This window comes from Lampetra fluviatilis, chromosome 26, assembly GCF_964198595.1.
Source record: "Lampetra fluviatilis chromosome 26, kcLamFluv1.1, whole genome shotgun sequence".
In the NCBI taxonomy this organism is placed as follows: Eukaryota; Metazoa; Chordata; class Hyperoartia; order Petromyzontiformes; family Petromyzontidae; genus Lampetra; species Lampetra fluviatilis.
In genome coordinates this window covers 11,987,003-12,008,937 of record NC_136300.1, presented here as the reverse complement: position 1 = coordinate 12,008,937, position 21,935 = coordinate 11,987,003, and the positions used below count along the sequence as shown (strand labels likewise).

General features: G+C 54.0%; 2 protein-coding genes across 2 annotated transcripts in view; both read right to left on the bottom strand.

The window, feature by feature from the left end:
• Positions 1 to 2,322, bottom strand: part of EDC4 (enhancer of mRNA decapping 4) — a 29,213-nt gene extending 26,891 nt beyond the window's left edge. The window contains exons 1-2 of the mRNA XM_078868790.1: positions 2,128 to 2,322; positions 1,024 to 1,207 (exon numbers count right to left, since the gene is read on the bottom strand). Coding sequence (XP_078724916.1) covers positions 1,024 to 1,207; positions 2,128 to 2,215 — 272 coding nt within the window. The 5' untranslated portion in view covers positions 2,216 to 2,322. The remainder of the gene's footprint in view (positions 1 to 1,023; positions 1,208 to 2,127) is intronic.
• Positions 2,323 to 8,061: 5,739 nt separating this feature from the next.
• LOC144942102 (cadherin-15-like) overlaps positions 8,062 to 21,935 on the bottom strand; it is a 40,605-nt gene continuing 26,731 nt past the window's right edge. The window contains exons 8-14 of the mRNA XM_078868789.1: positions 20,416 to 20,696; positions 18,733 to 18,875; positions 17,856 to 18,092; positions 15,851 to 16,093; positions 15,167 to 15,309; positions 14,697 to 14,864; positions 8,062 to 8,328 (exon numbers count right to left, since the gene is read on the bottom strand). Coding sequence (XP_078724915.1) covers positions 8,122 to 8,328; positions 14,697 to 14,864; positions 15,167 to 15,309; positions 15,851 to 16,093; positions 17,856 to 18,092; positions 18,733 to 18,875; positions 20,416 to 20,696 — 1,422 coding nt within the window. The 3' untranslated portion in view covers positions 8,062 to 8,121. The remainder of the gene's footprint in view (positions 8,329 to 14,696; positions 14,865 to 15,166; positions 15,310 to 15,850; positions 16,094 to 17,855; positions 18,093 to 18,732; positions 18,876 to 20,415; positions 20,697 to 21,935) is intronic.

Sequence of the window (21,935 nt, the reverse complement as noted above, 5' to 3'; positions counted from 1 at the left end):
CGGTGCGAAAGAAGTTCAACATACATATGTTGTCTGCCGTCCAAGTCGCCCTTGAAAAGGAGCTTCTTAGCTCAATGGGCTTTACTCGAGAAATAAACTTCCGATTATATTTATTTTCGTGTCACGTTCCACGGTAGGCGAATCATTCATTATTCATGAATGATTGTATATTTAAAGTGCTCCGCACAAACTTTAGAGCAACGTAGGCTGACCGTTCCACAGGGGAAAAAAACAATCAACCTCCAGACCATAACAATTTAAATAAAAATAGTTTCAAATGTTTGCATTTACGAGCATAAACTCAATTATATGGCAGATTTCTACCCCGTGCGGAATATTATGAAACGGTTACTAATTCATGATCGTCAAAAAGTGCCGCATGGCGCTGTATCAATGACATTTCTGCACCACGGTCTGCATTTATTCTCTAATGTATCTTCTCATAACACTCATTACTGAAGCTGTAAAGACTCATGCACAACCATTTCAAATGAAAAGGCCAGAAGCAAAACTTTATAAGCAACCAAAATAGCCAGGGCAGTCCATGCGGCACACAATGTGCAACACCAACAGTGACACCGGCTAGCAATCAAGTGAATCAAATGAAATGGGCTCACTGAAACTGCACTTGTGAATAAACTGCACTGATTACAGTGACTAGCAATATTCACTTACAATTAACGATAGTTGCAGAGGTGTTGTAGAATCTTCTTACAAGTTACTTCCCCTTAAATCGTTTGGCAACAGATTTTTTACCGAATGGTTTGGTGTAACATCGTCATCGTGTGTGCCCACAAAACACGAGTAATGCCCGGACCTTGCTTACAGTTGCCTAGCACGCAGACCCCCAACATTTAAAGTGCTCAGCAACAAACAGCAATGGCAACGTTGTAAAAGGTAACATAGAAACACACACACACATCGCATTTCTTCAATAGAGCAGGGTAATAATACCTTCTTGGATAAACAGAGAGGAACGACGGTAGAGAATCCGTGGACAACGAGAGAAAGACGAGAACTTACATCTGCTGCGAGTCGACGAGGTGCGGAGCGGGGCCCGGTAAGACCACAGCCGCGTCCACTGCGCCTCCAGACGTGGCGCACGCAGGTTCCGCCCCGGCACCCTCGCTCATGGCTGTCGCTGCCATCCCATTCAACTGCCCATTGTAGGAGACTACGGCAGGGTCAGCCGCGTTCATTGACGGATCTGTAAAAAAATTTGGTGAAAGTAAACGCGCGCTTAATTGTTGCGGGGTCAGACGGTGAATCGGTGGTACGCATCAACAAGTCGGCACAATGCTAATGAGAGGCTGCTGGTCAAGGGGACACACACACGAACCAGAGATCAGCAGAAGTATACACCAACAGTACACACGAACAGATGAAGCGAGACGACCAAATGTATGAGAAATTACCCAACGATCAACTACATTGTAACATCGCAATGGGTGGTTACACTTTGACGCGATAAGCAGGTGAAAGGTGCAGAGGCGGGGGAGAAATCGGCGGCTCATCTTGCCGACGAAATGAGAAGTGAGAGGCGAGTCGTCTAGTAAAGAAATCGCGGCCAGCAGGGGCATGGACGGTCATCAAATCGTATCGACGGCAATACACACAGACGATGCACGTGCACAGTGCCCATTGACACCTATACACATCAAAAATAAGGATGAACAGCGGTACACGCAGTGCGTACGAACAGTGCACCGGAGCAGATGAACGTGTTAGTGGTAGACACGGGACGTCTGGAACGCTCCTCATTCCGATATTAGGAAGCCACTGGAGCTGTGCACTTGTAAATCATTCAGATCGAAAACGAATTCCTTTAAAACCGCTCGCCGTGTTTAGTTTCTTGTCCTTCACCCGCCCCCACCACCTCCGATTAGCGCGGTTGGCAACGTACGGTGAGAAAGAAGTTCAACAAACGTCCACACCGACGAGTTGCGACTCGGCGCGAGTGATGCATCACGCCGAGCGCACACGAAGCGGCGCTGCACGCCTCGCTATTTAAAACCTCGCGCGCCTCAACCCCACGGCAGGAGCGAGCCGCAACATCCCTCGGGGAAGGCCTAGCGCCGGGCATGGCGGCCCGCCCGCCCGCCTGACACCGCAGCCGCAGCCACTCACCGCGCTGCTCGGGCTGGCGGTCGAGCTTGAGGAGGTCGCGCAGCTGCTGCGTCGCGTCGCTCGCGTTCACTCCGCCGCGCGTGGCCATCGTCCCCCCGTGGGCCGCCGCCTCCTCCTCCTCCTCGGCCTCTGCGTTTCCCCGCTTCGTGAGCTCCGCTGCCTCCTCTACCGACGCCTCTGCGCGAGTCTCGAGACACCAGCAACGCGCCACGCGATTGGCCGAGAGGGGGATTGGGGGGAGGGGCAACCGACCCGCGCTGAGTAAGAGCGCGCGCGATTGGCCGTGAGGGAGCAGGGCGCGCACGCGCGAGCCCTGGAATGCGATGCAGCGCGCGCGGACCTCGTGACGTCACGCGGAAAGCTGAGTGCGTGACGTCATGTCCTCGAGCGCGCTCCATTGCGTCATGCGAAACGCTTGTGGACGTGACGTCACCGCCGTGAGAGAAATTGGATATCTTTTAAATTTATCTCGGAGAAATCCGATGAGCTTTGAAGCTGTTTTTTTTTACAGATGTCCAGTAGGTGCAGGTCATGTTACAGCGAAAACAACTATAGGAGTGTAAAGTGTGTGAAAGGCACTCAAGTTACGAAAAATGACAAAATAACTTTTTTTGAGCGCATAACATGTGAAACATTACTATTTAATTAAGTCTTGATTTGAAGCGTTTTTAAATCTCAGTAAAAATGTCGACTTAATGTTTGGGACACATTACAACCGGTTTACGACGGTCCAATTTGCGACACATGCTTACGACGTCTGTATAAGGCCCAGCATTGTTCGTTGTATTGACCTGGTAAAGGTCTATGACACTATCAACAGCCCGGGGCTGTGGCCAGTTCTTCGTGCTTTCGGAGTCCCTGACTCTGCTCACAATCATTAAGGGCCTTCATTATACTGGTAGGAACGAAGTGGACCAGACCACCAATAGATTATATCGTCCGTCCGTCCGTGTATCAACATCGACCCCTACTGCAAACACTTGGCAGGACCCTACAAAAACCTTTTGACTCAGTGGGGCTTTCCTGGCTTAACAAGTGTAATAATACATTATGTTTATATTCTTTGGTTATTCGTTCCTACCAGCCCACCCCGCAGGGTCCTGTTGGTGGGCAGGCCCAGGTAAAGCTATGTGGCCAGGAATCGGAGCCATTCCCTGTTCACCTTGGGGTACGACAGGGATGTCCTCTGGCTCCCACATTATTTAACACCATATTTGACCACGTAGTTCGAGAAGCTTTCGATGGCTGTACCGGAGGAATTTCCATCTGGTACAGATACAACGGGAGGCAGATCCATACCCGGGTGCGGCCGAGGGATGGCTCCCTATTTGGCCAACCATGTTACGTATCCTGGTGATTGTTGCTCACTCCGAGGAGGAGGAGTTAGAGGCGCTGCTGCTGAACCTGGAGTGTGCCACTACGAGGGGGTCTTATCATCAGCCCCACTAAAACTAATCACCTGCCTGGGTATTTTGTGCCACCAAACACTCCACCCCCTCAGCTCCCTATTGGTGATGGAGCAGTTGTGGAGAGTTTCCCATACCTGGGCAGTGTGCTTATGACCAGCTCCGGTTTGACAGCAGAGGTCTTACTCCGAATCAGTCATGCTCCCCCTTCTCTATGCTTGTGAAACGTGGACCCCCCTTAATGGAACATCTGCGCCAGTTAGAAACATTCAGACTGGCATGCCTACGATCCATCCTGGGTTTAACCAGGTTGGATTGTGTGAGGAGCCCACAAATCCTTGAAAGATCTGGACACATTTCAATCAGTGAGCTCTTCCGGCAAGCAAGGCTGCGCTGCCTGGGTCATGTAGCCCGCATGCTCAGCCACCGCATGCCCAAGCAGCTTGTTTTGCCGCATAGAGGGGGCTAAACGGGCACAACATGAGCTGGAGAAGAGATGGAGTGATGCGGTACGGGAGGATGTGGAGCTGAGTGGACTTTCCCACGACTGGTATCAGCGGTGTCAAGATCGACCTCTGTGGAGGAGGCTCGTGAAGGACGCTACGGGGGAGTTGGAGGCAGTCACCCTCCAGCAACAACGGAGGGCGGAGGAGCGACTCTCACAACAACGAGCGGGGCGCCGGGTGGCTAGAATACAGCGAGTTGGCACAGTAGGGGGCGCAGCTGGTGCATATGTCGTGGGTTCCACGGAGGCACACACTTGAACTGGGAAGCAAAACGTTTATTCTAACACCCCAACAGGGTAACTGCGTAGACGTGCGGGATAAAGACATCGGTGGTGACTACCACGAGTAACTCAGACCACAACGGGTAACTGCATAACCTTGTCAGTCAGTAACGCACTCAGACCACAACGGGCAACTAGGTTGTCAGCAGGAAAATGAAGCATTGTGCTGTTGCTCCCTCTACCGACCCGACGTGGACCGGCGTGGTGAAGTATGGTCAAATAATCCCCACGAACCCGCATCATCCAGTAGATTTCTGCTCCCGGCACCACACGTCCAGTGCAGGGACTCCTTACGAACTTTCAGAGATACGAACAAACCTGTCCCGTACGTCCAGTTGCCTGTTCGGATCGAGAATCGTAAGTTCAACCGCCGCCCAATAGATGGCGGTAGTGTCATCGGCATCTGCAGAACGTAAAGAATCAGTGGCGTCTACATATGCAGACCGTGAAGAACCAGTGGTATCTGCAGGAGATTATACAACTTTTAAAGCCAGTCCCCGTCTTTAGTGTGCATGCCGTTCAACATGTTATGGAATCGACAGGAGTAATGTGAACAAATCGACTTATGAACAGACCTCTGGAACCTAACTCGTTCGTAAGTAGAGCAGCCCCTGTATGCCTCTCTCTACGCTGTGGCTGCAATCACGTGCCAGCACCCGGGGTCACGCGTGACAGAGATTGGTATCGAACTGGGACTCGTATTTAACCAAGAGTCCTCACCTATAAACATCTGGCAGTTCACCAGAATTGGTTCAAACGAGCAGCCTGACTGCTGATGAGACGTTGAAATATCGAATCCGGCTCAGAGTTTTGCTTGTGTGTTGAACAAATGATGATGTAACTCTCCACTCCCAGAAGACTGTGCGGCTGATGGGATGTGTTAAAATATATACTTTGTTTTGTGTGGGGACATATATGAAGGTGGCGAATATCCTGCTTATTTGCATCCATAATACAGAAATAAAGCATAACGCTACTTTGGTAAAGCTGCAACAGATAGACGGGGCGCCGCAGTAGCGAGATGTTAACTACCTCGCCTGGTATACAGGAGGTCGTCTGCTTCGATCCCGACCCTGGTGCCTGTATATTTGGAGTTTGCGCTTTCTCTCAGTGGTCGCGTGGATTTTTCTCCGGGTCCTCCTGTTTTTCCCTCCGCATTTAGAATCAACAGGCATTTAGAGTATTTGGCTGCTATAAATTTCCACGCGATAAACCATTTCGTTGAGCTATAATTTGTGATAGCCAGGTCGTTTCTGAAAAAAGAGCTCTACTGTATCGCTCAGTGGGCCTTACCTGATTAAATAAAAGAAAATTAGTTTAAAGATTTTAATGTATTTTGTTACGGAAGATATTCTTTCAGAAATGGAGCCCCGTGTGTATGGCTCTGTGCATTAACTTTCACAACGCCGTGTAACGCATACGTTGGTGAGAGCTCGCGGACACAGGGGGAAAACTCCTCCGTTTATTAAGCATTGAGCAATCGTCACATCATCACAGAGGCCCGCAGCAGGTGAGCGTGTCGAGGGGCCGCGGCTGCCGGGGAGACGGAACGTTTGACGTCTGCTCCTCCAGCGCCGACCCCGCTCCCGCCCAAAAAAAACACACCCGACACGCCATTAGAATCATTCAACGTTTCACCAATCCGATACGATGTGGATTCCACGAGAGAGATGCAATGCGAAAGCTCGATAGAAACTCGATCGTGGAGACTAAGACACATTACGCAATGCGATTATTGTTATTTTTGTAACATTTTGCCATTTTAATGTGCATCCATAATACAGAAATAAAGCGTGAAGCTACTTTGGTAAAGCTGAAACAGATAATAGTGTATGGCCCAACACAGATATAGAATACGACCCAACACAGATATAGTATATGTCCCATCATAGATACAGTGTATGTCCTAGCACAGATAATAGTATTTGGCCAATCACAGATATAGTATATGGCCCATCACAAAGTGATAGCAGATGACAACAGAGTTATTATTCCATTATAGTTTTAGAGAACCCCATGCTTGCATGTTATAGTTGCACAAGAACATGATAGGATGCTCACAAGCCACAATGTCAACGGAGAAAAACGAATCTCATGAGTGCTGTAGGGATGGACTTTCACAAAGTTCTAATGTCAACTGGGCCGCCACCTACTGTAAACCCGTCAACCCCTTATCAGCGCCTACCGTATTAAAGACTCATTCGGGCCTTATAGGTCACCCCGTGCCCTTATAAATCTCAACGTTCATCCTACAAAGTCCCATCACAAGGGAGATACACAAACAAATAGACAATTTTTTTTGCCCGTATTGAAACGACTGTACGCCGTATGGACCTGAAGGCTCAATTTCCCTGCTCAAAAAGACGGGGGGTGAACCGTGCGGGTTGACACGGCGTGTACCTGGCTCTGCGTCGCCAACTCGGCGACTTGACCGCTACACGTGGCGGAGACTCTGTTGGGTTTATCTCGCGACAAAATGTCAAAACGAACACCCGACACTTCGAGCCAACCTGGGAGGAGAACGGATGGACGCAGCGGCGATGCCCGCTAAGTTTTACGAATTCCGGATCAGTCGACTGTAATCAATTTGATAGTGACATCTTTGGTGACTGGAGGTTCCAGCGAGTGGCTTCTGGGGACTTTTTCGAGGTTTGTTTGTCAGCTTATTTTCTCCTTTGAGGACTTGGCACCACCGGGGTGGATGTGGCCACGAGTGATATTGGGACAGCGCCGCACGACTGCCGGTTTTAAGTGCGTGTGGCTGTCCTTAGTTGCCCTGCGCCTCCCGGCATCGTGTTACGCGTTAAAGAGTTCGTCCGAAAGTGGAAAATACATGCGGGTAAAATATTAATACGGTAGCCGTCTGCTGTCGCACGTGACTGCCATGTCACCGTTGCACGACAACTGCAAGTACGGGGGGGGGGCGCCTCTGCGCCCACGGCAATGCGGTGCTGGGCGGATGCTGCACTTGGTGAACCTCACACGCATCACATTGTCACGTTGGGTGAAATAATCACACTTTTGCAAAGTGGACACGTGACTGCAATGTGCTGTATATATATACAAAAGTTTCTACCCTAAATTAATATGATGCACACACGTCCCCCCGGTTAGCGCCCCCCCCCCTCCCCCCTGAGACCCTTGCCTGCCTGGTCAGGCAGTGTTCCCTTCCGTTGTGAGAGTAAGCTCCCCAGGGCCCTGGTGTACTCCCCTCTTGTGATGCCACCCACCCCGCAGAACTCTCCTGGATGCCCACAGCTCTGGCATTAACGAGGGAAATGAATGCACTGTAAGAGAAAAAGCCACGTAAAACATTCCGGGACGGCCGTCATGTAAAAGGAAGCATCTGCCGAGGATTTTGCCGAGCGTCTGCCGCGCTGCGTCTTTGCTGCTCGGTGTGCCGTGCGCTGTTGTGTCCGGTTCGCGTGCGGTCGTGAGTCGGTGTGAGGCATGGCAATACGGCCAATGACCACTGCAAAAGGGACATTCGGAGTGGCTCCCTGCAAGTGCTGGTAAATTACACGCGAAAACGATCATCTGCACTGCGGTTGGATGAACCGTCATGACGGACAGATTCGGCAAGAGTGGCCACATTGTCAGGAGCACGTGATCCCAGTTGAAGTCACGATGGGATATTCTGATCGCTGGCGCCTTTACGATGTCCACGCAGATAGACAACACGAGCTCACGACAATATGGACGTGACGTAATGACAGCGGCGAAACCTTATCTAGTGTCAAAATGTTGGCTGTGAGCCCCCACCCCCCAACCCCCGTGAGCGGGGGGTGCTCACGGGCCCGCTCAGTCCTGGCCGCTGGAGTACATGTCGGCGAGCTTGTTGAAGCGAGGCCCCCAGTCGGACAGGTGGTCGTAGTCCTGGTCCCCGTTGGTGGAGGACGACTGCAGCGAGCTGAGCGAGCCGGCCGTGGATCCCTCTCCCTCGTAGTCGTAGAGGAGGTACGAGTCGTAGGGGGGCGCCGTGGGGTCCCCGTCTGCCGTGTCCAGGCTCTGGAGACGTTAAAACCTCCGCGTCAAGGCGTCTCCCGCTCGACTGAGCATCGAGGCGGTGTCATTTCACAGGCGCGGCGGTCGCCAGATGTTAACTACCTCGCCTGGTATGCAGGAGGTCGTGGGTTCGATCCCGATCCCGACCCTGACTCCTGTTTTCTCTCCACATTTAGAAACAACGTGCGTTTAGAGTATTTGGCTGCAATAAATGTTCACGTGATAAGCCACTTCGTTGAGCTATCATTTGTGGCCAGGTCGTTTCCGAAAAAGAGCTATATAGCTCAGTAGGCCTTACCTGGTAAAATGAAATAAAATAAATCATAGTTTTAATAGTTCATAGTTTTAATGCGTTTATTCTTTTCTCCTGACCGTGCCACCACCCCGTCCTCTGCCAGCATTACAGCCAGCGTGTTCAGTGTGAGGTCGTGAGGGCTCCAGGTGCCACAGTGCTGAGCTGGTGGTTCCTGTGGTGCTGGGCAATTCTACCCGTAGGACAGCGACAGTCCGCTTCGCCACAAATTAGTGCCGGAGAGCTGATGGGTTGAGTCAACCCCTCGACCAAGATTTGAACTCGGACACTTCTGACTGCGAGCCGCTCGCTCTACCGCTGAGCCATCTGGCTGGGTATGTTTGGCCGCGCCGATTACGGGCCGTGACTCGTCTGTTTACATACGAAGGGCAGTCATCACCGGGGACCCATGTTGATGTTTATGTAAATGTAATATGGCAGTTAAAAAAGTTATGAAAAACTTTCAAAAGTAATTTATCCAATCTAAATTTCGTGATAAGAAAATAAATTTACTCTAAATTGATGAATGTTTGTCCACTGTTTTTTTAATGTCTTCTGTAACGCAGTTGCTTTTGTGCTGATTTATATTTGGTAGTTTGCTGCCCTGATCTCTATTTGGTTCATTGCTATACTTTGTGTTTACGTAATTTTGGTGATCGTGGTCACTCATGCATGAGACTCTATTCTGTTTTCTAAAGCTCTCAGTTCGTTAAAGAAATAAAACTTGAATATTGACCGCAATACCACATATTTCTCCCTTAGTTAAAACTCGTTTTTTTTTGTTTTACAAGTTTGTAAAGCACAACAGACCACAAGACGCAGTACAAAAATTGGGAAAGCGGGGAGATGCACGCTTGGCCAAAATACACGCGAGGGATGATGGTCACGGGAAGACACGGAGAAGCAATTAGTGTGGAGCCTGCACTTTAAAGGAAACGGGGGGGGGGGGCAGCATTGATGTGTGGGGCACAGGGTTCCACACGCTCGGGACATTAGCAGCAGAGAAGGAGCAACCTCCCATTGGGAGGATTTACACAGAGGGGAGGAGAGTGAGATCAGAGGGGAGAGGTAGGAGCGTGATTGGGGGTGAGTAGACTGAGATGAGAGGTAGGAGAGTGCGTGGAGGGGAGTAGAGTGGGATGAGAGGTAGGAGAGTGCGTGGAGGGGAGTAGAGTGAGATGAGAGGTAGGAGAGTGTGTGGAGGGGAGTAGAGTGAGATGAGAGGTAGGAGAGTGCGTGGAGGGGAGTAGAGTGAGATGAGAGGTAGGAGAGTGCGTGGAGGGGAGTAGAGTGAGATGAGAGGTAGGAGAGTGCGTGGAGGGGAGTAGAGTGGGATGAGAGGTAGGAGAGTGTGTGGAGGGGAGTAGAGTGAGATGAGAGGTAGGAGAGTGCGTAGAGGGGAGTAGAGTGAGATGAGAGGTAGGAGAGTGCGTGGAGGGGAGTAGAGTGGGATGAGAGGTAGGAGAGTGCGTGGAGGGGAGTAGAGTCAGATGAGAGGTAGGAGAGTGCGTGGAGGGGAGTAGAGTGAGATGAGAGGTAGGAGAGTGCGTGGAGGGGAGTAGAGTGAGATGAGAGGTAGGAGAGTGTGTGGAGGGGAGTAGAGTGAGATGAGAGGTAGGAGAGTGCGTGGAGGGGAGTAGAGTGAGATGAGAGGTAGGAGAGTGCGTGGAGGGGAGTAGAGTGAGATGAGAGGTAGGAGAGTGCGTGGAGGGGAGTAGAGTGGGATGAGAGGTAGGAGAGTGTGTGGAGGGGAGTAGAGTGAGATGAGAGGTAGGAGAGTGCGTAGAGGGGAGTAGAGTGAGATGAGAGGTAGGAGAGTGCGTGGAGGGGAGTAGAGTGGGATGAGAGGTAGGAGAGTGCGTGGAGGGGAGTAGAGTCAGATGAGAGGTAGGAGAGTGCGTGGAGGGGAGTAGAGTGAGATGAGAGGTAGGAGAGTGCGTGGAGGGGAGTAGAGTGAGATGAGAGGTAGGAGAATGCGTGGAGGGGAGTAGAGTGAGATGAGAGGTAGGAGAGTGTGTGGAGGGGAGTAGAGTTAGATGAGAGGTAGGAGAGTGCATGGAGGGGGTAGAGTGAGATGAGAGGAAGGAGAGTGCGTGGAAGGGAGTAGAGTGAGATGAGAGGTAGGAGCGTGATTGGGGGTGAGTAGACTGAGATGAGAGGTAGGAGAGTGGGTGGAGGTGAGTAGAGTGGGATGAGAGGTAGGAGAGTGGGTGGAGGGGATTAGAGTGAGATAAGAGGTAGGAGAGTGGATGGAGGGGATTAGAGTGGGATGAGAGGTAGGGGAGTGTGTGGAGGGGAGTAGTGATATGAGAGGTAGGAGAGTGTGTGGAGGGGAGTAGAGTGAGATGAGAGGGGAGGGGTAGAAGAGTTGGTGGAGGGGAGTAGAGTGAGATGAGAGGTAGGAGAGTGCGTGGAGGGGAGTAGTGATATGAGAGGTAGGAGAGTGTGTGGAGGGGAGTAGAGTGAGATAAGAGGGGAGGGGTAGGAGAGTGGGTGGAGGGGAGTAGAGTGAGATGAGAGGTAGGAGAGTGCGTGGAGGGGATTAGAGTGAGATGAGAGGTAGGAGAGTGCATGGAGGTGAGTAGAGTGGGATGAGAGGTAGGAGAATGCGTGGAAGGGAGTAGAGTGGGATGAGAGGTAGGAGAGTGCGTGGAGGGGAGTAGAGTGAGATGAGAGGTAGGAGAGTGCGTGGAGGTGAGTAGAGCGAGATGAGAGGGGAGGGGTAGGAGAGTGCGTGGAGGGGAGTAGAGTGAGATGAGAGGTAGGAGAGTGCGTGGAGGGGAGTAGAGTGAGATGAGAGGGGAGGGGTAGGAGAGTGGGTGGAGGGGAGTAGAGTGAGATGAGAGGTAGGAGAGTGCGTGGAGGTGAGTAGAGCGAGATGAGAGGTAGGAGAGTGCGTGGAGGTGAGTAGAGTGAGATGAGAGGTAGGAGAGTGCGTGGAGGGGAGTAGAGTGAGATGAAAGGTAGGAGAGTGCGTGGAGGGGAGTAGAGTGAGATGAGAGGTAGGAGAGTGCGTGGAGGGGAGTAGAGTGAGATGAGAGGTAGGAGAGTGTGTGGAGGGGAGTAGAGTTAGATGAGAGGTAGGAGAGTGCATGGAGGGGAGTAGAGTTAGATGAGAGGTAGGAGAGTGCGTGGAAGGGAGTAGAGTCAAATGAGAGGTAGGAGAATGCGTGGAGGGGAGTAGAGTCAAATGAGAGGTAGGAGAGTGCGTGGAGGGGATTAGAGTGAGATGAGAGGTAGGAGGGTGCGTGGAGGGGAGTAGAGTGAGATGAGAGGTAGGAGAGTGCGTGGAGGGGAGTAGAGTTAGATGAGAGGTAGGAGAGTGCGTGGAGGGGAGTAGAGTGAGATGAGAGGTAGGAGAGTGCGTGGAGGGGAGTAGAGTTAGATGAGAGGTAGGAGAGTGCGTGGAGGGGAGTAGAGTGAGATGAGAGGTAGGAGAGTGCGTGGAGGGGAGTAGAGTGAGATGAGAGGTAGGAGAGTGCGTGGAGGGGAGTAGAGTGAGATGAGAGGTAGGAGAGTGCGTGGAGGGGAGTAGAGTCAAATGAGAGGTAGGAGAGTGCGTGGAGGGGATTAGAGTGAGATGAGAGGTAGGAGAGTGCGTGGAGGGGAGTAGAGTTAGATGAGAGGTAGGAGAGTGCGTGGAGGGGAGTAGAGTGAGATGAGAGGTAGGAGAGTGCGTGGAGGGGAGTAGAGTGACATGAGAGGTAGGAGAGTGCGTGGAGGGGAGTAGAGTGAGATGAGAGGTAGGAGAGTGCGTGGAGGGGAGTAGAGTCAAATGAGAGGTAGGAGAGTGCGTGGAGGGGATTAGAGTGAGATGAGAGGTAGGAGAGTGCGTGGAGGGGAGTAGAGTGAGATGAGAGGTAGGAGAGTGTGTGGAGGGGAGTAGAGTGAGATGAGAGGTAGGAGAGTGCGTAGAGGGGAGTAGAGTGAGATGAGAGGTAGGAGAGTGCGTGGAGGGGAGTAGAGTGAGATGAAAGGTAGGAGAGTGCGTGGAGGGGAGTAGAGTGAGATGAGAGGTAGGAGAGTGCGTGGAGGGGAGTAGAGTCAAATGAGAGGTAGGAGAGTGCGTGGAGGGGAGTAGAGTGAGATGAGAGGTAGGAGAGTGCGTGGAGGGGAGTAGAGTGAGATGAGAGGTAGGAGAGTGCGTGGAGGGGAGTAGAGTGAGATGAGAGGTAGGAGAGTGCGTGGAGGGGAGTAGAGTGAGATGAGAGGTAGGAGAGTGCGTGGAGGGGAGTAGAGTGAGATGAGAGGTAGGAGAGTGCGTGGAGGGGAGTAGAGTGAGATGAGAGGTAGGAGAGTGCGTGGAGGGGAGTAGAGTGAGATGAGAGGTAGGAGAGTGCGTGGAGGGGAGTAGAGTCAAATGAGAGGTAGGAGAGTGCGTGGAGGGGAGTAGAGTGAGATGAGAGGTAGGAGAGTGCGTGGAGGTGAGTAGAGCGAGATGAGAGGGGAGGGGTAGGAGAGTGCGTGGAGGGGAGCAGAGTGAGATGAGAGGTAGGAGAGTGCGTGGAGGTGAGTAGAGCGAGATGAGATGTAGGAGAGTGCGTGGAGGGGAGTAGAGTGAGATGAGAGGTAGGAGAGTGCGTGGAGGTGAGTAGAGTGAGATGAGAGGTAGGAGAGTGCGTGGAGGGGAGTAGAGTGAGATGAAAGGTAGGAGAGTGCGTGGAGGGGAGTAGAGTGAGATGAGAGGGGAGGGGTAGGAGAGTGGGTGGAGGGGAGTAGAGTGAGATGAGAGGTAGGAGAGTGCGTGGAGGTGAGTAGAGCGAGATGAGATGTAGGAGAGTGCGTGGAGGGGAGTAGAGTGAGATGAGAGGTAGGAGAGTGCGTGGAGGGGAGTAGAGTGAGATGAGAGGTAGGAGAGTGCGTGTAGGGGAGTAGAGTGAGATGAGAGGTAGGAGAGTGCGTGGAGGGGAGTAGAGTGAGATGAGAGGTAGGAGAGTGCGTGGAGGGGAGTAGAGTGAGATGAGAGGTAGGAGAGTGCGTGGAGGGGAGTAGAGTCAAATGAGAGGTAGGAGAGTGCGTGGAGGGGATTAGAGTGAGATGAGAGGTAGGAGAGTGCGTGGAGGGGAGTAGAGTGAGATGAGAGGTAGGAGAGTGTGTGGAGGGGAGTAGAGTTAGATGAGAGGTAGGAGAGTGCATGGAGGGGAGTAGAGTGAGATGAGAGGTAGGAAAGTGCATGGAAGGGAGTAGAGTGAGATGAGAGGTAGGAGCGTGATTGGGGGTGAGTAGACTGAGATGAGAGGTAGGAGAGTGGGTGGAGGTGAGTAGAGTGGGATGAGAGGTAGGAAAGTGGGTGGAGGGGATTAGAGTGAGATAAGAGGTAGGAGAGTGGATGGAGGGGATTAGAGTGGGATGAGAGGTAGGGGAGTGTGTGGAGGGGAGTAGTGATATGAGAGGTAGGAGAGTGTGTGGAGGGGAGTAGAGTGAGATGAGAGGGGAGGGGTAGGAGAGTGGGTGGAGGGGAGTAGAGTGAGATGAGAGGTAGGAGAGTGCGTGGAGGGGATTAGAGTGAGATGAGAGGTAGGAGAGTGCATGGAGGTGAGTAGAGTGGGATGAGAGGTAGGAGAATGCGTGGAAGGGAGTAGAGTGGGATGAGAGGTAGGAGAGTGCGTGGAGGGGAGTAGAGTGAGATGAGAGGTAGGAGAGTGCGTGGAGGTGAGTAGAGCGAGATGAGAGGGGAGGGGTAGGAGAGTGCGTGGAGGGGAGTAGAGTGAGATGAGAGGTAGGAGAGTGCGTGGAGGGGAGTAGAGTGAGATGAGAGGGGAGGGGTAGGAGAGTGGGTGGAGCGGAGTAGAGTGAGATGAGAGGTAGGAGAGTGCGTGGAGGTGAGTAGAGCGAGATGAGAGGTAGGAGAGTGCGTGGAGGGGAGTAGAGTGAGATGAGAGGTAGGAGAGTGCGTGGAGGGGAGTAGAGTCAAATGAGAGGTAGGAGAGTGCGTGGAGGGGAGTAGAGTTAGATGAGAGGTAGGAGAGTGCGTGGAGGGGAGTAGAGTGAGACAAGGGGGAGAGGGAGGCAGGGGAAGTCCTAGAAGATCTCAAAGACGGTGATGATGATGATGACGACGAGGGGGGCTGGGAGTCACCTGGTTGATGAAGTCCTCCATGTCCGAGGGGTCGGAGGGCGGCCGCCGTGGGTGCTGCGGCGGGGGCGCCGTGCTCGGGGTGTCCTTGCGCTGACGCGGTTGCCCCGGCATGGGGGCGTCGGGGGCCACCGCATCCGGGTTGCGCAGCTGGTCCACGTCAAACGCGTCCTGGCGGGTCGGGGTCAGGGTCGGGGTCAGGGTCGGGGTCAGGGTCGGGGTCAGGGTCGGGGTCAGGGTCGGGGTCAGCGCTTCCGAGTTTCGCACAAGTGCAGCGGTCTGCCGGTCGAGGCTCGTAGACACGCGATGAGCGTTTCACGGCTCCTTCACCCTCAGGGATGACGCGTGCAGAGGGTGCGACTAAAGAGAGACAATGCACCCTGTGAACCTTGCAATGCCCCCCCCCTCATCCCATCCCTCTCTTCCGCTGCCTCCCTTCCTCTCGTGCGTCGCCAACCCCTCCCCGCGCTCACCTGGTCCTCCTCGCCTCCGCCCTGCTCGTTGTAATTGAGGATGTTGTCACGGATGTCATCGTCCGACGCGCCGAAGAGACGGCTCTTGCCCAGGGGCAGCCGGTCCCGGAGGCCGTCCACAATGAAGATGCAGAGCACGAGCACTGCGGAGGGGGGCGTGGGGCGGTGACACGGAGCGGGCACGCGGCACGCGGCACGCGGCACGCGCAGATGCGGCGAGATCATCGGAACGAAACAACAGAATCACAAGCGCGGCTCGTAAATGCCTCACTGTTTTACTGTTGCCCAGGGCAGCCTACGCGACGATTCGAGCTTCCTCGTCAGCAGGGTGCTGCTGAATGTCCACGGCAAGCGGGGAGACGACGCTCTGCTGTCGCTTCCCGACTCAGTAAATCTGGACGGTGGAGGCGGCACACAGGGGCCTCGTCCTCGTCGAATGACGTCACACGATCTTTGGACACCCACCACCGTGGAGGGTGACGTATTGCACGGTTAAAACACACAGTGCAGTGTTAACCAGGGCCGCCTGCCGGATTCGAACCTCTGCAACAACAAGCCGGGTGACTGCGGCTACCTGTGGGCCACCGTGTCTCACCTCCACCCCGGCCGCCAACCCCCCCCCCCCAGCTCCCCAGGGTGGTCTGAGTGGAGGTTGTTCGTCAACAATCGAGGCTGCAAACTCACGCAGCAGGGCGATGATGGAGAAAATGATGGCGAGGATGGCGGGAGTGCTGAGGCCCATGGCCGGCCCCCCCACGATGAAGGCCTTGACCACGCAGTCGCCGAACGCGTCGCAGGTGCACACGGTGAGGTTGAGTGTCGGCGAGTCGGCCAGGGCGGGCGAGCCCGAGTCGGAGAGGACGAGCGGCAGCTCGTAGTCGCCCTCCCTCACCTGCTCCACCCGCAGCTGCAGCAGCGCGTGGGTGCCTGTGCGGACACGACGCGGTGGCGCGGCCACCCACGGGCGCAGCCACCCACAGACGCAACCACTTGTCAGGGGAGACGACGCAGTCACCCACAGACGCAACCACTTGTCAGGGGAGACGACGCAGTCACCCACAGGCGCCACACGCAGACACAATCACCCACAGGACCCCGCGTTCACACTGCAGTAGGCTAACCACTCTGCCACCTCTCCATCTCCTACGTAATAATAACAATGTTGTTATTTTATTCAGTGTCATTCATGAAAATTACAGCGCCAAAATGAGCAAATGTTTTCGCATGGAGGTGGGAATACATCCAGCACCGGTGTCACAAGGCGGTCTTCGAATCATCGCCATCATCGCGATCATCGTCACCGTTCCGCTCGTTTACCCAGAAAAGCCTCGCCCAGTCTCATGACTCTTTTTGGCGAGTTGTCCTGCATGTATACAAGGGGAGCCGCGGTGGCGACATGTTGACTCCCTCGCCTAGTATACAGGGGGTCGTGGGTTCATTTCCGACCCTGACGCCTGCTGTGTGTGTGGAGTCTCCATGCTCTCACTTTTGGTCGCGTGGATTTTGCTCCGGGTCCTCCGGTTTTTCCCTCCACATTGAGAATCAACATGCACAGTGTCTGCGGATCGTTTTTGTTGTTGTTGTTTAATTGACTGGTCTGTGACGCCGAAACAAAACGGACAACTCTTGCGAATAATAATAATCCTCAGACAGCGCGTAGTATTATTATTAAAATAGTTAATACTCTCAGCCGCAGTATTAACAAGGGCGGCCGCTTGAACCGAACCGTGAACCTCTGCAACAGCGCGTGGCGCTACCGCCGGGCCTCCCTATTTTGGGACGTTTGGCCATCTCTGTTCGTGAGTGCTCACAGCTGCACGTGGGGACAGGAAGCCGGAGTAGCGGCATGAAACTGCACGTGTTCGAGGGAGGTGAAATTACACTCAATCCCCCGTACAGATGGAAATGCATCCACTTGCCGTCTGAGCCATGCACGAGTCAGGAAACGGTGACAGACATCGAGCAGGGAGGGAGCATCGTGATGTAGAGATGTTAACGACCTCGCCTGGTATACAGGACGTCGCGGGATCGATCCCGACCCTGACGCCTGCTGCTGTATATTTGGAGTTTGCGTGTCTCTCTCATCATCCTCACGGTGGCTGGGAGATGTTAACGACCTCGCCTGGTATACAGGACGTCGCGGGTTCGATCCCGACCCTGACGCTTGCTGCTGTATATTTGGAGTTTGCATGTCTTTACCCCGTGGTCGTGTGGATTTTTCTCCTAGTCCTCTGGTTTTTCCTTTCCAAGTTGAGAATCAACGTGCGTTTAGTGTATTTGGCTGCTATAATTTTCCACAAGGTAAGCCCATTACTACGTTGGGCTATCATTTGCGAGCGCCAGGTCGCTTCTGAAACAACAGAGCTACGTGGCTGAGTAGTGGGCCTTACCTGGTAAAATAAAAATAAAGTTGTTTAGCTTTTTCAGTTGTAAAATTTTGACTTAAAACTTTCGTGACTGCAGGAATTCATATTCTTTGGTTTTTTTCGGTAAAGTCGCGTAGATAGAAAATAAAATAAAAATACCAATGAAAAATAAAATGAAAAACTCGATCGCAACACAAGCGGCCGTCATCAGGCGCAGAGAAAAACAAATATTATTTCAGTTGTATTTGCGCCATCTACCACAACCCTCGCTGCCTTTCGCGGTTTCGGATCGCGGTGGCGCGAGCCCGGCGTCGGCACCCCACCGTTGACGGGCGTGATGGTGAAGTTGTCGGCGAACTCGGGGAAGTCCGGGTGGAAGGCGAAGTGGAAGGGTGCGGCCTGTGGCGCCAGGTCTGCGTCCCAGCCCTGCAGCAGCAGCCCCTCGCCCTTGGCCCGCTCGTGGCACAGCACGCCGGCGCGCGGGGACAGCGCGGGCGCGAAGTCGTTCTGCTCCAGCAGCGTCACGTGCAGCGTGCCCGTGGCCGTGTGCGGCGGGATGCCTGCGCCGCCGCGGGGACAGAGCGCGCCGGGCAGCAGCGGCGTCACCAGGGGGGAGGGGGGTGATAGCGCACGGCGTGGTGCAGGCGGAGATGTTGTCACGTCCAACAAGATCGTGCGTGCGCGTGCCTCTCCGTGTGTATGTGTGTGTGTGCAAATGTAAAGATCCCCCCAAAAGCCTTAGCAGACTGTTGGGCAAGTGCTGTTAGCGAGCACCAGAACAAGCACGCGATCGTTGTCTTTCTATGTATGTATGTGGAGGCGCTCGCGATCAGCACTTGCCCCAACAGTCTGTTAAGGCGACACGGGGGATCTTTGTATGCGGAGCTGGAGTGCAGCGGTTGACGCACTGCGCAACGAACCCGGCGACCCGAGCTCGATTCCCGCTCGCGGCCACCAACACCAGTGACGATTATCTGGACCATTTATGGTCGATCTCAGCCTCAAAATTAGTACCTTGTGTGGTGTGAAAATATCGCCACTGGGGAGACAAAGGCGGCCGGGCGTGGTGCTGGCCACCCACCCATTTGTGTGCCATTCCGGCCTGCATAGGCGCTGCTGCTTGCTAACAGCACTTGACCCAAAAGTCTGTTAAGGCTATACAGGGGGGGGGGCATATTTTTCTTTGTGTGTGTCACTCACCATCGTCCTCTGCCATGATCACAGCGGAGTAGACGCCTCCCTCCAGGAATCCCGACATCTTGTCGAAGTCCCGCTTGGCGGCGATGTCGCCCGTGTCCACGTCCACGTCCAGCCAGCCCGCCGGGTCCCACGCCACCGAGTAGCTGCAGGCAGGGCCGTCGGGTGGTGCGGGACACAAACACAAAGATCCCCCCGTGTAGCCTTAGCAGACTGTTGGGGCAAGTGCCGTTTGCGAGGAGCGCCTATGAAGGCCGGCACGTCACGCGTGAAGGGGTGGGTGGCCAACACCACGACCGACCACATTCATCTCCCCAGTGGCGGTCTTTTGTATACACCATAACAAGGGTCTCATTTGACACTGAGTCGACCTAGGGGAAGCCCAGGGACCGGTTCAGATAATCGTCACCGGTGTTGGCCGTGAGCGGGAATCAAACTCGGGTCGCCGGGTTCGTAGCGCTAGCCGCGACACGCACGCACATCCCCGTCTGTCCACACGCTTGCGCAGTCATCGCCGTGAACCGAATTTACTGTTTCAGATTCATAGTTAGTTTCCTGTGGGTTGGATCGTCATGTGGGTACAATAATAATAATACAATAATAATGCCAATGTTCAGTTATAATCGCCGCCACCCAGTGACAGATCCAATCAAATCACGTGGTCAAGTGGGCAATGTTGCTTGCTTTTCAACATCCCTCCAGGATACAGCTGAACGTTGGCACTGTAGCTACGCGATGATGGAACCCACATTTAATTATGAATCATAATTTTGGTCGTGGAAGCCTACGTATAAAATGTAGCGTTTCCAGGACTACATTTTTATGGAAGAGTATTTTAAGAAATGTGTTCTCCGCCAACGTTTTGTCACAGGAAGCTTATGTACGTGTGTGCGTAAAGTATGTGTGCGTACGTGCACCATATATAACACACTTTGTGCATATGTAGAGCATGTGTGTGCGTGGGGAGCGGTGGAGCATTGCTTAGCACACTGCACCACGAAACCGGCGATCCGAATTCGATTCTCGCTCGCGACCAATAAAATCGGCATATAAAACCCATGAAAAAATAGGTCCTCCGCTCGGTCGACTCAAACTTAAATGATTCCCGCTCACGGCCAACACCAGCGACGATTATTCGTTCCGGTCCTGGGCCTCTCCTAGGTCGACTCAGCCTCAAAATAATACCTATTGCGGTGTGTAAACAACGCCACTGGGGAGACAAAGGCGGTCGGTCGTGGTGCTGGCCACCCACTCCCTCGTGTGCCGTGCCGGCCTTCATAGGTGCTCGCTAACAGCACTTGCCCCAACAGTCGGTTAAGGATATACGGTGGATCTTTGTCTTTGGTGCAGCGGTTCGCGCGTTGCACTACGAACCCAGCGACCCGAGTTCGATTCCCGCTCACGGCCAAAAAACACCAGTGACGACTATCTCAACCGGCCCTGGGCCTCCTCCCCTAGGTCGACTCAGCCTCAAATGAGTACGCGGTTGCGGTGTGTAGAAAGCATCGGCACCGGGACGTGGTGCTGACCACCCACCCCCTGCGTACGCCACTCAGTGCCGGCCTTCGTAGGCGCTGCCCGCCGCCAGCACTTGGCCCCGACAGCCTGTCACAGGCTACGCCGGGGTGGATGGGGCAAGGGCGGGCGGGGAACCTATCATCTGCGCGCGCGTGTGTGGGCGCTCACGTGATCTTCTGGTTGGCGATGTGGTCGGGGTCGGTGACCGCGTAGCGCGCGACGGCGTCGCCGCGCCGCGTGTGCTCCCCGAGCGCCACGCGGCGCGGGCTCTCGGGGAAGGCGGGCGCCTCGTTGCGGTCCTGCACGTAGACGGTGACCGTCGCCGCCGACGACGCCGCCGCCGACGCCCCCTCCTCCTGGTCCCCGACGGCAGCGGCCGTCTCCAGCGGCGCTTCGTTCTCGGCGACCACCGTGAGCACGTAGCGCGTGCTCGTCTCGTAGTCCAGCGGCTGTCGGCGCAGACGGGGGGGGGGGGGGGGGTCCACCGCACGCACGTGAACGTGTCGCAGTGACGGACAGAAGAACGAACGCTGAGTTGTTGATGATGCTGGCGATGATGGACTCGTGGTATACTTGACTGTCACTTTATATTTCACACACGCTGCCCCACATCCTTCCTCTAGTGCATTTCAAACTTTCCAAACGTCTGGATAAACTTGCGTCTCACGAGTGAACCAAAGCCCCGTTAGGCTATTCTCTCGTCTCCCCCGTGCTGTATTGAAGTCCTGGCCAACCACAAAGACGACACGCAGACACACAACACTACACACTCTACAGGAATAATGCATTGATACGTTTCAGCCTGGGATAGTGATACTCGCTGGCCGGGCGGCGGTGGCTACGCTGCTGCACGCGACTGCCTGTGCTAGCCCAGCGCTGTGGAAGCAGCAGCAGCAGCAGCAGCGAGGGTTGGTGGATCACGCACGGATGGGCTGTGGAACTTCCTTCCCGTGGGCGTCAAGGAGATGGTCGCCAGGAGAAGGCGGCACAGATAAGTGCGAACTAATCGCCTGCTCCCACCTGTTTCCATCTGATTGTAACTAAGCTCTCTATAACATCTGCGCCATCGCAGAGTGTCGATGGAACAAAGTCCAGCTGCTGAAGTAAATCAAATCTAAATAAGAATAAATAATCTCAATCTGTGCAGGGCTAGAGCGTTGACCCCTCGCTTTCGTGGATTTTCTCCAGTGCTCCAGTTTCCTTAAAATGAGAACCCAATGCAGGAGCCTCATGAAGAAGAGGCCTACTTTAGCGTGGCTCCCCTGGAAAAATAAATACACTTATAATTATCATCGCATCGATGATTGTCTTTGTATGTCCAGTATGTTGAACTTCTTTCGCACAGTACATAGCCAACCGTGCTGGGATCAAAGCTCATAGTGGCGGTGGTGGTAGTGGTGGTGGTAGTGGTGGTAGTGGTGGTGGTAGTGGTGGTGACGGCGGTGGTGGTAGTGGTGGTGGTGGCGGTAGTGGCGGTAGTGGTGGTAGTGGTGGTGGTAGTGGCGGCAGTGGTGGCGGTAGTGATGGTAGTGGTGGCGGTAGTGGTGGTAGTGGTGGTAGTAGTGGTGGTGGCGGTGGTAGTGGCGGTGGTGGTGGCGGTAGTGGCGGTGGTAGTGGTGGTGACGGCGGTGGTGGTAGTGGTGGTGGTGGCGGTAGTGGTGGTAGTTGTGGTGGTAGTGGCGGCAGTG